We start from the raw sequence: 18875 nt of genomic DNA on the forward strand, positions 1-18875 counted from the left end.
AGGAGAGGAGTGGAGTCTAAAGTCATTTGCACTTGGAATAAATGAGTATATGAATGAAGTCCTAGTCCCCTATATGTCAGAAGTAACAATCCCAGAGAATTTACTTGGTCTACATTGTACTTAAGTCTTTAAATACCCAGTGCCCAGCTGAGACAACCATGATTGACCTCTGTATCAGGCACAGTGTAAGTGCCAGATACTTCATCCATGAGTGTGTGTGTGTCTGTGTGTGTGTGTGTTTAGTGTGAAAGCAGCTTTTGTTTTACAATTGCTGCTCATGCCATAGCTTGCAGGGACTGGTTTTCATTAACATACTTAAGTTTTTGTGATTTAACACTATTGCATGATCTGATGTTTGAAAATGACTTGAGCAGGCCCTGTCCAGAAGTTTGCCACGTGTCTCAGTGCCCTTTCCCAGGGCAGGAGTCATTTCACACTGCTGACATGACATGATTTCCTCCAGCAGCACAGCAGGAACAAATCCTCACAGGTTTCAGAGGCTGTGAAAATCACCATGGTTTAGCAACCCCTTTCTTCATCCACAGAAATAAAGGGTCTTCTTCTTTTTCTTCCTCAGGGTTAACTGCAGTTATGCTGGAGCAGGATATTTTAAATTTATACTATTTGGTTTTGGAGCTGGATGTCTGTAAATGTTACTGTAACACTTCTGCTGCTCAAACATTATTTCATGTTGGCATTTTTATTTGAAGGACCAACCATGGCCAAGGAAAGGAAACTTCAGTACTTTTCTTTTTGTGTTAGATCTTTCCACTGGAATATTTTCCACCACAATAGAATTGAACATGAGCTTTGGACAAGGAAAGAGAGGAGAAAAGGGAGTCAGTTACAAGAGGTGATGACTCCAGTGGGGTACTTTGCAGTTTAGTTCTCTGGGGACTGGAAAATGCTTTCAACCAGTGATGTTGCAACAGTCCAAAAGAGGAGAGAAAAATCCGCGTCTGATCTAAACCAACCAGAAACTGAAAACAAGGGACACTTTGAATTCTTAGACTCTCACCACAACTGAAAACTGTTCAGGCCAAGGAGCTGGAAAATCAGTTTCTTGGGTTAGAGAAATGCTTCCCTGAAGAGTCAGAAGCAGCTTTCCATTTTAATTGGTAAAGAAATTATTGTGTTCTGAAGCAGTGATCCTAACATTTGAAACAGTGCAAAGGTTTGCAGTCAACTCTATGAAGAGCTTAGTGAAATGCTAGAGTAAAACAATTTTTTCTGTGACATTTTCTTGCTGTTTGGCTCTGTTAATCTATTATTTGTCACAAAATGGAAAAATAGGATTTGTCTTCATAATGTACCAAAAAGAAAGCTGACTGCAAACACAAGTCAGGAAGAGGCATAGGGACAAGAGCTGAGTGGTGTAACCCTAGATCAAGAGATGGTTATGAGAAATCATATACTGGGGACCTCAGAATTGAATGTGGTAATTGTTAAGGAGAGCTTTGAGAAGAAATGTTGAGTAAAAATTACTTATGGTGTGCTTGTTTTAAGAGGGAAGTGTAGTAAATTTCAGGACAAATTTTTAAGTGGCAATAGCACAGGCACGGCCTATGCTGTAGGCAAAATAAATTTTCTCAACTAAATGACTTCTCTCAGTCAGCCAGGCTAAGTGTTTGTTTTTGGGGTGAAATATGTATTTCCTTCATTGCTCTTGTACAAGGACAGCTGAAGCCTGGGAGGAGGACTCTGGGGATCTGGTTGTAATGGCTGGTCATAACACCTGCCCTTTATGGGATGAGGGGTGAAGTCTTGCAAATTTGCATCGCAGAATAAGGGATGAGATCAGAAAACCCTTCTTAGATTTGTCAGAGATATGGGAGATGTATTTAGTTATACAAGAACCAAGAAAATTAGGATTTATGCCTTAGTCTTGCACTTTTAAAACTGATGTATCATTGCTAGTCTACTTACTGTGGGAGGTGTTAGGCTAAATAAATTAATCCCGTGGATAACTGATCTACAGTCTTCTGGATTAAATTTATACATATGTCAAGCATTATACTGTTTTTTACACATAAATTTTAGAACAATATTTTCTTAAAAATTACTCAGTCAATGTACTTGATTCTGGTAAAAGTTGTATGATTCCTGCAGCCTGTATTTTACCAACATGCAAAGCTTCTCTTTTGCGTAAGAACACCACAGCACTTTGATAACAAAACATGACAAAAAATATATCAGGTTTTTGTTATCAAAAAATCAAGGGAGTTTGAAGATGCCAGGCAGTATGTTTTTGTAGCACTGTAATTTTTTTCTTGCTTTGCAGAACTTCAGTCAAGTAACAGACAGATCATTTTCTTCAGGATTAAAATCATGTTTATGGAAAATGAAGGAAGAACATCATATATTTCTGTTCAAGTTTTATGGGTGCTGTGGACATAAGATTGTTCCAGAAATTCATTCATCAGTTCTATCCTTTCTTTTTCTAATGTTCTTGTTCCTCTGATGGCCTTTGGAAAGCACAACTCACTGTGCTAGTTCATAAGGTCAAGATGGTTTTTTGGGAGTGCTCTGCAACAAGGATAGGGAACTTCACAGAGATGACCTGGAACTTTTTTTGGGCAAGTTCTGTTCACCTGTGGGCTTTTTCTCAGTACTGAGGCCTGAGTAGTGTTCCTTGCTTTGGCTAAATGAAGTACATTTAGAAGGCAGCTGCCCATTGCCAAGAAGAGCCCTAATGCAAGGATATTTCCATCTGGGATGACTAACATGTGCCCAATGTACATCCAGTCTCACATCCCACTCTGCAAACAAGATCCACTGATGAATTAATTCTCTTCTTGCTTCAAAGGGCAGTCAAAAGATGAAAGTGAAAAACTGGACATATTTCAAAAATTGACATTATATAAAAAAATAGGTCATTCAGCCAGATTGCGAGTCATAGATTTTCAAAAATGTGGAATGTCAGGCAGTCCTGTTTGAAAAAATATGTCCTGCCTTGCTTGTTGCATATTTTGCTAGTGATGGAAAGAACACATTAATAAAGGAAAGACTATGTTTTAATTCCTACTAAGGATAATGCCAGCAGTATTCAACTTGTTTGGTCCAGGCTTATGCCTATATAAATATATTTGTCCTTGTCCTTTTTTGTAGTTCTTTTGTAACAGAAGCTGCAAAGTTATTTTGAACAGCTGTAAGTATAAAACTGATACACTGTTTTCTGGTATTTCATAGTTGCAAATATGGAGTCTGCTTTTTGTGAAGACACTTGATTTTATTGAATGTGTCATATGCATGGCTGATCCTTCTCATGCACTGAAGGAATGTCAATGCTGATATAAAACCCCATATAATAACCCACTGGCTTCTCATATATCACTGACTCAGTCAATAAAATTTATAATTGTGATGCTAATTAAATTGCGATTTTGAAGCTGTGTCTTTAACAAAGGAATTGTTTGTACCTACTGAGAATTAAAACCAGAGCTATCAGTCTAGTTCAGCATAGCTGTCAATTCTAGAAACAATGCACAGAAGCTGCAACTTCTTAGCTTCAGAGGTGCAGGTCTGAGGAGGTGTAAATCCTCCACTGAAGAAAAATGTACAACATGCTGCCTGTTTGATTGGTGCTACATGTATTAGCAGAGCAGGGACCTATAACTACATAAATCCCCCCCCCCCCCCCCCCCCCCCAAATCAGCTATTTACTAATCTATTTGAGCAGTACCAGTGCTGATTGCCTAAAACTGGCAGTCCAAAAATGGCAGAACAGTATTCATCTCAAGAATTAAAACCCTAAGCCCATGTCTTGTGTAGTCCTCTCAGATGCAATTATTTATTCTAGTATTCTAGTTTGTCTTGAATGTGCCTGGTATGTTTTTATATGCTGTAAAAATAAATACTGTGGTTTAAAGCCCTGGAAAGTCCAAGTAGGTATTAAATAGTTCAGCACTGCAGAAATGCAGAGGCTGATTTTCTGAGATCATCTAGGCTGTCTGTGAATATCTGATGCAATTCAGCACATCTGGGCATTTCTTCTGCAGTTGCCAGGGAGTTGGCTGTGTATTCACTGGGCTTTCCCCTGTACCACCTACTGCAAGTGGTTGTGGTGGCCAAGGCAAAGACAGGCATAGAGCAGGCTCACTGGAGCTAGTAGTTGGTTAATATTTGAAAATTAATATTTACACCCAGATGAAGAAAAAAAAAACCAAAGCAAAACATTTGTAGGGAGAGGTCATATTCTTATTAGGGCAACTTCTATATTTGGGAAAAACAGACAAGCTTTTAGACAGACAAGACCATTTCTGGTCTAGAACAGAAGCAAGTGTTCAAGCTTGAAAACAAGATGATCAACAAACAAGATGAAAACAATTACTCTACTTTTACTTTGTCAAGCACTATTCACACTGATTGGCCACCCCCTAAAGCCTTGAGAGTTATCAATCACTGAGTTATGAAGGAAAGGGTTTTGGTCCAGTTATCTCCATCTGTATTAATCCCACATATAGCTCCACCAGCTTCAGCAGACAAACATCATTATCCAAGTATTTAATGATCATTTCCATTGAGGATTTTTTTATTTACAGTAAGAGGCAGGGTGGCTTTAGTGGGCAGGACTCTAGGTGAAAATCTGAAGCCTCTCTGAAAATCTGAATCTCTCTCTTCTCTAAGCTGCTGGTCTACTGAGTGATGTGCAGTGAGTGGGTCTATCTGTCAGCTTCTGTGTGGTAAATAGGACACCAAAACTGGCCTTGCAAAGTCCTGTTATATCTGCAAAGGAGTGTTGCACAGCAGTTATGCACTTCTTCATTACTGGCTCTTTTTCATGTGGTTCCTTTAATAGACATTTGAGTTCTGATAGTGTTACACCCTGTTCTCTTCTGAGCAGGGTGTAACACTACTACTGGTGCTGGTGGCATCTCTGCCAAGTGTGACTAGAAGGCTCCTACTGCTGTGATGTGAGCAGCTAAAAAGTCATTTCTCTAAACTTCCTAATATTAGATATGCTTGTAACAGGGAAAGGCTATGTATGTTCAGGGACTACACAAGTTTCTTCATCACCCTGGAAAATTATTGCAATCTGAGTGGGCATATGTGGAAATGAATAACTATTTAGATGTTCACAGATTCTCCAGTAAATGTGCAGTAAAAGCTATCTTTGTCACCTTTAAATAAAACGTGGGAAAATGAATGCTGAAACATTACCCATTATTCTTACTGGATGTGTATGTGCAGTCAAATGTACAAATGCATAACTATGCTTAACACAAAAATAAATGTATGTACTATGAGCACGTGTAAGGATGCATACATTAAATAATGTGCAATATATATCTATAAATACTATGGCAAATAATCATTTAGCTTGCAGAGCCAAGCAACATTGGCTAGTCCAGACTGCAGATTTCTTGGGCATTATTAATTAGCCCTCTTGAATATGTAGGATGATACAAGTTTAATTGCATGATCACATATAAGGCTTTTTTCCTTAAATCCTTGCTGTAATCAGTCAATAGGGGGGGCAGTTTTTTAACCTTTCTGCTTATCTTGTTCCATTCAGTGCTCTGGCCTCAGACCTCATATTAGTGCACATGATCAAATTATTACAATGAATACAGAAACACATTAATCCACTTCCAAGGTTTAGTTTTACTGTTGCTTCCCCACCAGCATCTTACTGTGCCACAAATCCTAATGAACATATCTCTGCAAAACATCTATGCAGGGTGAGAATTCTAATATTTTTTGCAATATTATTGCCATCTTGCAAAAGCACTTAAGCACAGGGGAAGAAAGAACAAAAATGTCACCTTGACACCTTTCAGTGGAAGCTGAAAGAGGGAGCTGGGGGAGCCTTTGCATGTGTAGAATTTCCTTAAGACTTTCTTCACTCAAAGTAAAGGGCCAGTTGACTTCAGCTCTCAGCACTTCTGCATTTCAGGCCCCAGGTGTCTCTTGCTGAGAACCCAGAAAATGAAGCCAACCACTCAAGAGGGAGGAAATTCCAGAATTATGTCATCATACCTACACATGGGGAGGGGAAAGGAACTAATCATGCCCAGACAATCCAATTCTGGCATTTGCTGAGATTTCAGCATTTTACTCACAACCTTATCATTCTTTCAGCTGAGTTTCTCTGTGCACATGTATACATTTCTCTGAAAATAAAAAGGGACATCTAAACTGTGTCTAAGCTGCTAAAAACTCTTGCTCTATTTCCTCAGTAAAACTTAGTTATTGTTGTTTGTGCCCTTGGAAAAAAGCATGGCATGTGTTTTAATAACCTTTACTTACTTCCATTTATCCCTGCTCTGCCTTAGAAGCAGAAAAGGGCTATAGTCAAATAATTTGATGGCCAAAATCAGAGGGATTAAGAACTTCTAGAAACAGTGGTAAATTTTCTTCACTTCAACCTGAAAACCTGCTCCTAAATCTCAAGTTCTAAATTTGCTACATCATCCCTAACCATTACCAAATTGCAAGTGAAACATTAAAAACAGTGCAAGAAGTCTTAAAAGTCCCAAACACTTCAGTTGAATATTGTATAGTTTCTGTTTGCTGCTTGAAAATTTTCTCAAGCCCTTCCTCTTCTGAAACTTCCCTGCATAAGTTGGCAGGTTAGAAACAGGTTGGAAAATGAAGCAGAAATTTATATTTAAACAGCTGGTTCCAAGAGCTGGTGCTTTAGGGAATGAAATTTTTAATTCAAGACTCACAAAACTTTTGTAGGAGCTGGTTTTATTAGTATCTGCCATAATTCTGTCTGTGTGTATCTATGTGTACAGCACTGTGATCCCATCTGTGTGTGCATGGTATTTGAGGTTTGCAGAGGATTCACTCCCTGCCTTGCCAGGCACTCACAGTTTTCACCTGTCCTTTGGAACTGGGAGTGCCCCTCTCTTCCATGATTCCTATCTCCACTAGTGCCACAGACCAGTGGCAGAAGGACCTTTTTTTACCCATCCTGTGTTTACAGCAGGAGAGCTCTTCTCACAGACTCTCTGCTGACTGTGTTGGATGTTATCTGTCTTTCAACCAGTGGACAGAGCAAAGTATTTACCTTGTCAAACTGAACCACCCTGGTTTGCTCTCTGAAAGTTCTTCCTTAGTCCGTCTGTGTAGGGTACCTAGGGAAAAGTAGGCACCAAAGGGAGGCATTGTGAGTACCCTACCTTTTTTCCACTTCAAGTTCCATGGTCTAATACATCCCTGATAAAGGAATGGCATTAATCAGTAGTGCTTTTAATTCTGGAAATGCCTCTTCCTCCATGCTGGATTCCTCCTCCCTTTCCAGCTTGTAAAGCACATGGTTATCCCTCCTCCCTGGTTAATGGGAGGATGAGCTTTCCCTTTCTCCCCACTGCAGTCACTAGCAGTGAGAGGAGTGATGGCAGATTTTATGTCAAAATTTCCCCATTTTCCCAACAGGGAGAAGCATATCTGTCCATGCTGAGACACCTCCTTACACTGTGTGGCTAAGCCATGATCTCCAGCCAAGATCTCACAGAATCACTGAGTCACAGAATATTCTGAGTTGGAGGAGACCCACAAAGATCATTGAGTCCAGCTCTCAAGTTAATGGCCCATATGGCAGCTGGCATCATGTCCCCTCTGGGCTTCTGGGAGAAGTCCTAGGCTAGGCAATGTGGTGGGAATAGCACAGTGCCTATTTGTTATTGAAAACAAGATACAGCTGCATGTTTCTGTTGGTTGAATGCAACCTGTCAGCACCACCATCTCACAAGAAGCCAGGGCTGATTATAGCCAGCCTTCACAGCAGAAGGTGCCAGTGACCAACCAGCTGGAGAGGCATGATGTGTTTTCCCCATTAACGTGGCAGGTTAGGGCATGAAGTGTGCCTGGAGAATCACCATGACACTCAGCATGGTGACAGCAGGTTGCTCGGAAAGGTTCCTGGAGGAGCTGCAGTGTTTTTCCTGATGGCTGGATGCCCCAGGGCCAGGACAACATGTACTCTTTCATGCCATGGACCAATACAGGTCACCAGTGATGCTTGCTATGCCTTGGTGGTATGTCAAGCTCCAAAATAACTGCAAAATAATTCCTCCACAGGCTGTGGATTTACTCATTCTAATTGTTAAATATTTATAGGACCAGCCCTATTTTCAGTCCTCGTAGATCACAGAATCTAGAAAGCTGTTGGTGTCTTTATCCTCTCAGGAATAGAAAGCTGTTTGTGTCTTTATCCGCTCAGGAATCTGAGTGGTTTGTGTGCCAGCCCTGGGCACAGGGAAGATGGATCACTTTGCTGTAACAAGCTGGTAACAAGTAATGAGAGCTAGGTAGACACCGAGACAATTTGGTGCATCACTGTCTGTCCAGCTCTGCTTGTATTATGTTCTGGTCTGTACAACCAGAACCCTTGTAACTTCAGAGAAACATCAAGGAATGAATGGTTTGCCCTCCTGAATAAAATGAGAACATGTGAGTGTGGGGAGAGAGGGGGAGGGAGAGATGCATTTGCATAGGTCAGGAAAGGTCATTAAAACATCTGGCAGTAGTAGCTGACATGTGTCAAACTTTAGTGTTCATTAAATTTGCATTAATGCAAGAATGGTTCCTAAGCTCCAAATGCCACTTTTGGTTGCTGTATTCCCCCAGTTGATGGTGATGACTTTTCAGAACTGTGCCATGCTTGTTTTCTTGCTAGTGGCATCTGACCTAAGGTCACTTTTCTGTTTAACCTATTCCTGTAGGTCAAAAGACAAATTAATCTGGTGAGAATTGAATTGGAAATGAGGTATCTGGATAGCAGGTGTCCAGCTGTGGAATAGCTGCCAGGCTGAAACATGTTTGTATCTGTCCTCATGCCATTCAATAAGTCATATCCGAGGTCAGGGAGATATTCAGTTGACATTTGAGATGGGAAGTTATGGGGGGCAGAGGTGGCAGGTGCCCAGATTATCTTGCAGTCAGGGGGGAAATGTCTGAGAATGTCACTCTGAGCATAAATGTATATGTTCAATGGATTGGGCACTTTGCTTTACCTGGGTTTACTACCAGTTTATCATTGTAAAGTAGTCAGACAATTTCCAGGCCCCTTAAAGAGGAGAATCTCACAAATCTTTTTCTTCCTTTTTTTTTTTCCTTTTTTTTTTTAGAGGATGAAGATGACGAAGAGATGGTGGAGCCAAAAACACAGGATGACTTAGAGACAGAAAATCAAGACCAGAAGCAGGAAGTGAAAGAAGGTACTTTAAAAAATGAAAAGGATGATGTTAGATGTTTAAAGGTCTGAATCCTGCCAGTAGTTACTCTCTTAAGTAGTTTCCACTGTTGAGACCACTGAAATTGAAACAGTCACCAGTTTTATTGATTCAAAACCATAAAAGCAGAGAATTGTATCCCAGAGACCCATCTAGTAGGCCTGAGAAGATTGTGAAAGGCATGAGACTTGTTTAGAAGAAGATACATGTCCTTATAATTTGAAAACAAAGTAGGGATCTTGGATCCCAGTGCCAGCACTAATTTGTCCTCTGGCTCAAATACCCTGCTTATGTGAAAGATTTAAAATGGGAATGCCAGGCATTTCAGTAGCTCTGTAAAATTTGTTGGTCTTCAAACTTAGAGCCCATAACTGAGAGCCTGCTTGAGAGGAACAAACTTAAACCTAGTGGCAGTTAGAAATCTTCCAGCAGAAAATAATTTCACTTGAAACATCTTTTCTGTCAAAATCAAAATGCTTTGTTGGAACTACTTCAAGGAACTTAAAAAACCCCCCTGAAGCCAGACAGGCCCAGCCCTTCTGTCCCTTATTTTGTATTGAGGTGTTCTGCATGGTTATGAGAGACAAAAATTCAGGTTACTACTTGCTTCTGGTGCAGACAAGAGATGCTTAAGTCATACATGTCAACACTGGATGTAGTAGATATGCTTGGTGTCTCTTTTCCTTTCCTTGGACCTGTTCTAGCTTTCAAATTAGAAGAAGGATGTGAAATTTGGTCTTCCTCATTTAGAAATTTACTAGGGTCTTGGCTATTCTATTATGTCAATGCTTTCAACAGTTAATGCTCAATCCTGTGTTAAGTAGAAAAAAAAAAAGGAACTGAAATAGCAGCAGCTCCATGGTGAAAGGAAATGGGTTTCTTCTCTAGCACTTCTTACTTTTGCCAGGACTGCTCAAAATTCTGTTTAGCCTTTTGAAAGGTAGCTTACTTCTTCAGGTAAGGTCTAAGTTATTTCTTGCTATGGTGATTATTACCAGAATAATTCTGTGAGCTTGGTTTTTCCCAAGATAATCTCACTAGGGGTCACTAGGGGAAAAATAGGGAGCCACTTTACATAGATGCCAATGAAATCTTCAACTGGGAATACAGCAGTCAATGCTTATTTCTCATTCAGGGGAAACTGGTACCTTTTCATCAGTATCCAAAAAAATTAATCTGGTACACAGTACTCACATTTGCTATCCTCACCCATTGAAGTGAGTTGCAGTACCAACCATACCATGTTGATCATAAATTGATCTTTCTTCCCTCTTTAGGGGCATCACAGAAATCACCCATGCCATAAATCCTGCAGCATTCATTGCTCGTTTAGGTCCTTGTAGAAATGTGGAGATATAAACCCAGTCCTCCTGCTCCTCATTATTCTGCTTCTTCTACTGGTCCCAGCCACTGATGCCAGGGCAAAGAGGAGCAGTGGGGACAGCAGGAAGTCAGGCAAGTCTGCAAAGGCAGAGCTGAGGACGTGAGCAAGAAATGAGGCAACATAGAAAAACTTCAATTTTCATAAGATTACTCTTCTTTCCAACTGTGAGGTCAACTTGCATATGGGCTTTTAAAGTCACTGGATCTAACACAATATCTCTTTTACTGATGGCAACAGAAAGCCATAAAAGCCTCTACTACTGCACACCATGCATGAGCACTGTCCTGAGTTGAATGTCCCTGTAGTTCAATTTACAGTTTATCCTACACCCATTTATTCCCACAGAAAAGTGATGCTAATTCTTATACATGGGGAGAAAACACAAACTCCTGAAAGATGAGGAGAAGAAAAAAAAATCATATTAGACCCCTGAACTCATTTATTTCACTACTTTAATAGGCTTTCAAGTTAGCCTTTTATGTACTTTGCTCACCAGCCACCACTGCCAACATCTTTTATTTCTCTGCTGTGTTTCAGTCAGAGGGAAGTGCTCCCCTTCCCTGCCTAGCAGACCCCCAGGAGCAGTAGATCATCTGGGCTGGTTTAACACTGGTCTCAGGCACACAAACTGCAGGCTGTATAAGCAAGGCACAGCCTGTTTCAGCAGAGCTGACTTTGTGAGGTGCTAACATTTGACTGAGTTCACGGAAGAAGAGAACATGCTCATTGCCTGATAGAAAGTGAACTTGACCTTTGATATGTGTGATGGATAAAATACTTTTGGTATGTGATGGATAAAATAGTGGTGTGCTGCTGATAGGCATTAAATGCTGTGAATCCAATGAAGCCATCGTTCCCAAACTGACATGGAATGGAGTCCCATTTTTTAATATGTGGTATCATTCTGTCCCTGTTGACTTTAGCCCTTTTGCCTACAAAATCCCATTTTCCTCTCTGTTGTAATCACCCTTCTCATGTTCTGAGCAACATTTAGAGTTTGAAGCCATCGTTTGTGTTTCATGGAAGTGATTAAAACCATGTTACAAGTCAAACAGGAGTTTAGAAGAACATTTCCTGTCAGTGCTGCATTCTGTGTGCCTACTCAGAATTAATAGCTTTTCTGCAAATTAGCACATAATGGGTTAAAAGCATGTTTATGTTGGCATTAAGTACTCTGGCTTCTTTTTCTCTGCAAGGCAAGACAATATTTTGCAAACTTTTTAAAGAATCTCTAATAGACATTATAGTGGCGCCATTCACACTGCTATATAGTAGTTAAGGCTGTGTCAGCACTTCCATTATGAATCCTGTTTTTCAGGGATTTATAACCCAGCCGTAAAAATTTGCTCTGGGCTGAAATTTGGTTTCAGCTCAGGGAGCACATTTTTTAACAGATTAAAAAAATTCAGCATGGCCTTTTTTGAGTTATAGGAGTGTTAAGAAAAAATCCATGGGAGCGAGAAGTGCAGGGAGAGAAAGGCAGACCACTTTTTCATGAATATAACTCAAAAATTGGTCGGGATAAAAAATAAAGTTTGGATGCAGTCTGTTCAGTCTCCCTCTCTCCAACCCAACAGGACAAGAGTGCTCTATTTTTATAATGGTATTTTAAGAGGAAATGTGATTTTTTTTTTTTTTTCCTATGTGGTTTATAGGTAGTTCAGTTTAATTCTTTGGATATTTACTGCATGCTTAATTTCCTCATCTTGCCCCCGCACACCCCAGGGTTGCTCTGTGAGGTTTGGTGGGATTATTCAGCAGTCAGGGGTGTTTGTAGAGTCTGGCCCTGGCTCTGGACATGGCATCCCTGTGAGGCACCTGCACTGGGGCAGTCTGTCTGGCATGGAACCTCTTGCAGAGCTCCACTGCCATGGAGGCGTGAAGGGCAGAGGAGCAGCTTGAGCCCCTCAAAGTAGAGTGGAAGATGAAGAAGTGACTCAGTGACCACTTGAAGTGTATGTAGCCTTGGGACCACCTTCCTTCCAGGGCTGCCTGTTTCCATCCATGTCTCCAGTGCATGTTCTTCCCATTGTTTTTGGAAGAACTGTGTGGGATACCTGACAGTGAACTGGGCTGGGCTCTGCCTGTTCCCAGCCTCTCCTGACCACATAAACAAGAGACTGGTCCCAAATTGTGGCACCAAGTGGGATGGGGTTTTCCACCACCAGAGAGCTCTGGAGCTCCACCTAAGGCTCCTCTTTGTGTTAGTAGAAACCACATGAACATTGGGACGGGCTAGGTCTTGAAAGTGGGCATCAACCTGCATTTATCTGAAGCCATGGGCATGTCCACAGAAACTTGCACAAAAGGCTGTGATGGGAAAGGCTGGGATCTGCAGTTCCAAAGACCTGCTGTGCTTTGCTCTTGCCCTGGCTCTGTGCACGGGGCTCCAGTGTAGGCTCCACAGAGCAGGCTGGGCTGGTGGGGGTGGTTTCACTCTCAACAGCTCAGGCATCAGCATTGGAAAAGCAAGACAGGTTGTGGTGAGGTCCGTCATGGCCAGAAATACCAGGGTTCCACTGCCACCAATGCCACAGTGAGTGCAGGTGTGCTCACTCCCTGCACCCAGCTCAGGAATGCTCAGGGATGGTGTCCAGCATGGCCCCTGGAGAAGCACAGGCACTGGGAACAGCCCTGCCTGGCACAGTATCAAATTTAAGGCTCTCCAACTTGCTAATCCAGAATCAAAAAATCCCAAAATAAAGCTTGAAATCTTTCTTTTTATGTTCAGTGGTTATGCCATGAAGGGGCTTGCCAGTACAACAAACACATGACATATATCAAACCATGGTATGGCATGCAGCAAAGCAGAATATGGCATAAATCAAGCCTGACATGAAAGGGCAAAGCACAAGAAAAACAGGAGGATCACAAGGTATCAGCAGGCAAGGACTGAAAGCTGCTGAGAGCCACTTCACACATTGCAGTTCTCACCACATACCTTTCAGCCATCCTCCATCGTCAGCACATCTAAAGTTTACATGGATTTAAATAGATGCTGAAAGAAATAATACAGCTCTTAAAGGGGTTTTAATAATCTCCTTCTGTCCCTCATTATATCTCTGGGTTGATAACAAGGCTGCTTCCTGCTTTACTGTTTTTATTAGTTTGCCCTTTCTTTCATTCACTAACTCTTTTTGGTCTTTTTCTTTTGGTTTGATATTTTTTTCCTTTAATGGATTTCATTTTCATTTCTCGTCAGGTTTTTAGAATTGCTGAGATTCTAGGAGAATCTTTGTTATATTTATTTAGATTTGGGATGGGATTTTTTTTGTTTGTTTTCATTTTTTTTCTTCATGGTTTTTTAACTCCCTTGAGAGAAGACTCAGATCCTGGTACTTCAATATTTCTAAATTTATTCCTGCACTGTTATCCCCACTATTTATGTTGTATTTACTACAAGCATGCTTCTGCTGAATAAGAACAACTCTGCAGAAATTTTATCTTTGCTCCTAAAGATTCAAGAAGGTGTTTTAATATAATTTTTTTGTTTCTTTCTGTTTTGCCCAAAGAAATTTATGGACAAAGGACTTGATGTGAAATACAGTATTTCCGAGGATTATGTTAAGTCACATTAAATGATAAAATGTTCCTATTTTTGTAAATAAGTCTTGAATAAATTTGTTATTTTCACATCATGTTCAACTATTTTTTCATATTCCAGATCTTCCTTCAAGCACAAGTATATAATATCTTTCATTACAGATACACCTCACAATTTCTTTCCCTGTGGTGTTCTCAGTGCATATATTAATCTGTACAGCAATACAATTTTAAATGCAAATTCGATTTTGTTTTGTACAGTATTAGCATGAACACTGGGTTTCTTTGATAGGTGTTGTTGACACCACAGCCCCAGAGCCCCTTGCAGAGCTGCTGCTGGGTGCAGGGTCCCATTGCTCTCATTGGACACATGGGATGTGTGGTGCTCCTGTCAGGCAGGATTTGGAGGCTGCATCCTCCTGCCACGAGCTGTGCAGGGCCACAGATGGGTTCAGCTCCTTTGGGTGGGATCAGAGCACAGACATAAGAGTCCATTAAGAAGCTATGGTGTCAAAACAAGAGCAAACTGTGGAGCTTTCTTAGCTGGAGCTTTCATTGCACTCCAGGCAATAAGCACGTAACTTTTAGCAGTGGTAAACTCCACACTGCACTGAGCTTTGTTCAGCACTGAAGGTTAGATGTGGTTGGTTTGGGTTTTATGCCAGGGAGAGCAGGCACTTGAAGACAAATGCTGTATTCTTACAGGGAATTTCTGGAGATTTTGTCACATCACTTAGGTCTCTGTGACAAAACAAAACAAAAAACCACTTTGATCAGCTACTTCTGTTTCTCGGTTTCTCTTGAAACTGTTTTCCTTGTTTCCTTAGTGTTTCTTGAAAGCTGAGATCAAAGTCACTGTAAGCTTCCAGATTGGAAGAAAAATAGCAGAAAATTACATAGATTCTTTTTATTTTATTTGAGGTAATGGACAGACAGGGAGAAGGAACAAGGAGAAAATGGAAATGTCTCTGAAAGATAAATGGTTAGAGAGCCTCCATATTTGAAAGAACAAACCTGTCTGTTTGGGTTTTTTTGCGTATACTTCATGTATTTACAGTGGTTATAGCAATGTTTTACACTGGAAAAAGTAATGATGTTAACATTCTTGTAAGAAGAGATTGCCTCAAATAAAACTTCAGAGGCAGCCGAATGAAAGAAGAAAATAAGGCTAAAATATGAAGCTTAATATTGCCAGGGGGCATCTGGTGTGTCAGTCAGATGAATGAGGTAAGCTGATTTATGCCCTCAAAACTTTAGCCAAGGTGTTCCTGATGGTTTAATAGACTGCTGGCCTCCCACAGATCATTGCTAACTGCAAGGGAGATTTTGCTGAGGTAGAACTACAATCATGTGTGTCTCCACTGCTTGTGAGCACTCCACAGCTCCCAAGCTGTTTATTTTTTGCCTTTCCCCTTTCTATTGATTTCGGGTTGTATTTTTCTTTGCAGCTATAGTCAGCAAATGGCCGAGTAATAAATTTATATTTCCAAGCTGTAGAGAGGATTTGATTTAGCAAATAATTTTTTCCATTTGGAGCAGTTTAAAATGAGTTTTCCAGTTGCCTTTGCAGTTATTTTCCCCCTCTTTATGCCATTTTGCTGCATTGTCATGCTTGTTGTGTTTGACTCTCGGAAAGCAATGCTTTAGTGGTGACGATGGGATATTGCCTCATTACAGCCTTCCTTGCCAGATGAGTTCCCTCAGTGCCAATTACTGTTCAGCAGTGGATGCTGCAATAGGTCAAGCTGCACTTTTTTGCTAGTTGTTCTTTTTCTTTCACATGCATTGCTTCTGTGTAAAGCACTTAGGGGCAAATTGTGCTCCTGCCTTGGTGATTGTCACTCTGCCATTCAGGGGGACCAGGTGAGGGGATGCAGATATTCTCTGGATGTGTGGAGCTCCACAGGGACCACTGCCTGCTGGTAGGAGACATAGGGCCAAGGCCATAGGAGATCACCAAAAGCTGAAGTTTGTAACTTCTTAGTTGCTCTGTCTCCTGAGGGCCAAATTGCTCCTCCACCTTTTTTGCATTTCTCCTGCCCTCTCTGTTTAGCTCAGGTGTAGTGCAGAGATTTTGTCTTTCAAGACTAATGCTTTGAGGGAAACTTGAGGCAAAGCATGGTGATATCAGCCTCTCCCAGCCACAGCAACTCTGAGAGCAGGAATGCTGAAAACAGGGAGCTGAGTACTGCAGGAATGATGACCATGTCACTCCTGCCTGCTGCTGTGCCCTTCCATCCATTCCTGCCCTGGGGGCTGCTGCTGGCATCGTGCCCATCCAGTTGGGCATTGGAGTGCATGAATCCAATGGGAAGCACAGGAAAATGAGATGGAGAGCAAGGGCCACATCTGCCTGATCACTGGAAGAAGCTGTGTGGCATGGCACAGAAACGAGAAAATAATTTTGAGCTGTAGCTTGAAACTGTGTCACTCATTGTTTAATTAAACATTGAGACTTGTGACAGGGCTGGAAGTTAAACTTTGCTATGTGGTGGGTGTTCTCGGAACTGCTGAATTCCCTTTTTTGTCAGCTGATGTTTTAACCCAATATGGCCTATGGAGGCTGCAAGGTCATTTTCACAGGTAAACATCTCAAATCTGTAGTGTAAAGCCAAATCCAGGAGACCTTTGATCACCTGTTAAACTCTTATGTAGCAGTCTGTAGTTTTGCAGTAATTCTGCTTATGATATGTTATTTGTGTTCCTAATTATACATTTGGAACAAAATTCTCTGTCAAATAGAGCTTTTTGTGTTGGGAATTTAGGCTAGTTACAAGATTTGTTTGGGGTAACTGTGAAGATACTAAAGTAATTTCTTGAAATAAAAGTAATTCTGAAATATAACCAAAATGATGATTAAAAACTACATGGGGGCAAATGCATAATCAATATACAATGCTGCCACAATATCAATATGACCCTGATAGTGTAATTGAGAACAAAATTTTGTACTTTAGTAACAGCAGCATCCCTACTTTCATGCCCTCTGATGCACACATTTGAGTTAGAATTTACCAACAGGTAAATTACCTGGTTTTTATTTACCAAATTGATGGAGAGGTTGCATTGGTGCATCCTTTTGAGATAGTATTTTTCTAATGAAGTGCCCAACTGGATATATTGGAAGTAAAGGTTTACATCTGTGTGTACATGCAAAGAAGCAACTTCATCTTGTGGGGGGCATGCCATTCTTACTTCTGCCCAGGACAAACCCTACCCCTCCCAGGGCAGCTTTGCCCCTGGCTCAGTGACATTTCTTGCCCTGGGTCTTAGGATTCTCTGCAAAGAATAACACTGCCTTAAAGAAACTGCTGTTTGGCTGGTTGCTTTCAATTTTGCTGCCTCAGTGAATATCTTTGGTAATTCACTTCATTACTTTGCAAAAGCTCTGCAGCTAAGACAGAATTTATCAGTGACACCACGTATAAATGGAAGAACTGAAGGAAGAGATTATGTGAGACCTTTTAATATAAAGAACTGTAGTATAAGTTAAGAAGATTATTTTATCCTCAGCTCCTCTGACAGGTCCCCTGTTACATAAGTGTTCTGCTTTTTCCAGTTAGGTATTGCTTAAACGTCAGTCACGGCCATTTCCTGAAATAGGAGCACTGAGTTTATTTAATTTGGGGGGTTTAAGTATTTTCCATTTCAGAATAATAAATACATAAGATACAGGATCTCTTCTATGTAAAGGCTACATTCTGGTAATATACAAGAGTATGTTTAGACATATTAAAAACTTCTTAGTCATGATTTTAAGAGTAAAGCTTTGATTTTTCTCCTGACATGGTCACAGCAATCTTTCATGTCAAAAGAAACCCACTGAAGATGTTGATTCATTGGGAAAGGGGTGAAATGTCATCCTCCTAACTACATCTTTTCATTTTCCAAGCTCCTCCTAGAGAACTGACAGAAGAAGAAAAGCAACAAGTTCTCCATTCAGAAGAATTCCTGATATTTTTTGACCGCACAATACGTGTAATTGAGCGAGCCTTGGCTGAAGATTCTGACATCTTCTTTGACTATAGTGGCAGAGACGTAGAAGAGAAAGATGGGTCAGTTTGGAGGTTTTTTTTGCTTTTGAAAAAAAGTTTTAAAAAGATAATTCAAATAACAGGAAACCTTAAGCAAAATTTAACACTTTTATAGTTAAGAAAAGATCATAATCTCTTCATGAAGGTCTGGGTCACTTTGTCTTCTGAAATGATACTGTAAAATAGCTTTGTGCTTTACTGATCTGGGTTTTGGCAGGGTTTTTAACTTGATGTATTATTCAGCTGGTTTAATTTTTTGTTTCATTTTTAGGATGAAATTTAAAATTCTGGAAAAATAACTGAAAGAGATAGATGTGTGTATACATATATACATGTAAATGTGTACATTCCAACCGTGTGTGCTTATGATATTTTCACAAATTCAAACTAGTGTTGTTTATATTCCACTACTGCCTCAGGTCTGTAATGGATCCCACTATACCATGCATTGTGGGGATGAAAAGGATCTCCCAAAGCCTTTGCAATCTAAACAGCTAAGACGAGAAGTGACAAGTTTTGTTTTCAGCCATTGATATGGGAGCAAAGCAGTAAAACTTGCTAGTTGGAGAGGAAATATTTAGGTTGCAACAGCTATGTGTCTGCTGAAGCCTCATGGCAGATCAGTACCTGTATTGTGTGGAAGTTACTGGAGGCTAACCCAGAATAGCATTCCTATGGCCCAGCTGAGTACATCAGTGTGGCAGTGTTGGACCAGCACTGGGCTTCAGTCTG

The 18875-nt window shown here is 40.6% G+C and overlaps 2 protein-coding genes across 16 annotated transcripts in view; one reads left to right on the top strand and one right to left on the bottom strand.

Annotated features, from left to right (window-relative positions):
- The window catches only part of SGCE (sarcoglycan epsilon), a 452776-nt gene that overhangs the window by 386246 nt on the left and 47655 nt on the right, over nucleotides 1-18875 (bottom strand). The gene's annotated exons all lie outside the window — the stretch shown is intronic.
- Nucleotides 1-18875, top strand: part of DYNC1I1 (dynein cytoplasmic 1 intermediate chain 1) — a 182582-nt gene that overhangs the window by 91153 nt on the left and 72554 nt on the right. For all 4 annotated transcript variants that reach the window (XM_079301007.1, XM_079301009.1, XM_079301010.1 and 1 more), the window contains exons 7-8: nucleotides 9078-9167; nucleotides 18002-18164. In XM_079301007.1, coding sequence (XP_079157133.1) covers nucleotides 9078-9167; nucleotides 18002-18164 — 253 coding nt within the window. The remainder of the gene's footprint in view (nucleotides 1-9077; nucleotides 9168-18001; nucleotides 18165-18875) is intronic.

The sequence above is a fragment of the Erithacus rubecula genome (assembly GCF_903797595.1).
Source record: "Erithacus rubecula genome assembly, chromosome: 3".
Taxonomy (NCBI): domain Eukaryota; kingdom Metazoa; phylum Chordata; class Aves; order Passeriformes; family Muscicapidae; genus Erithacus; species Erithacus rubecula.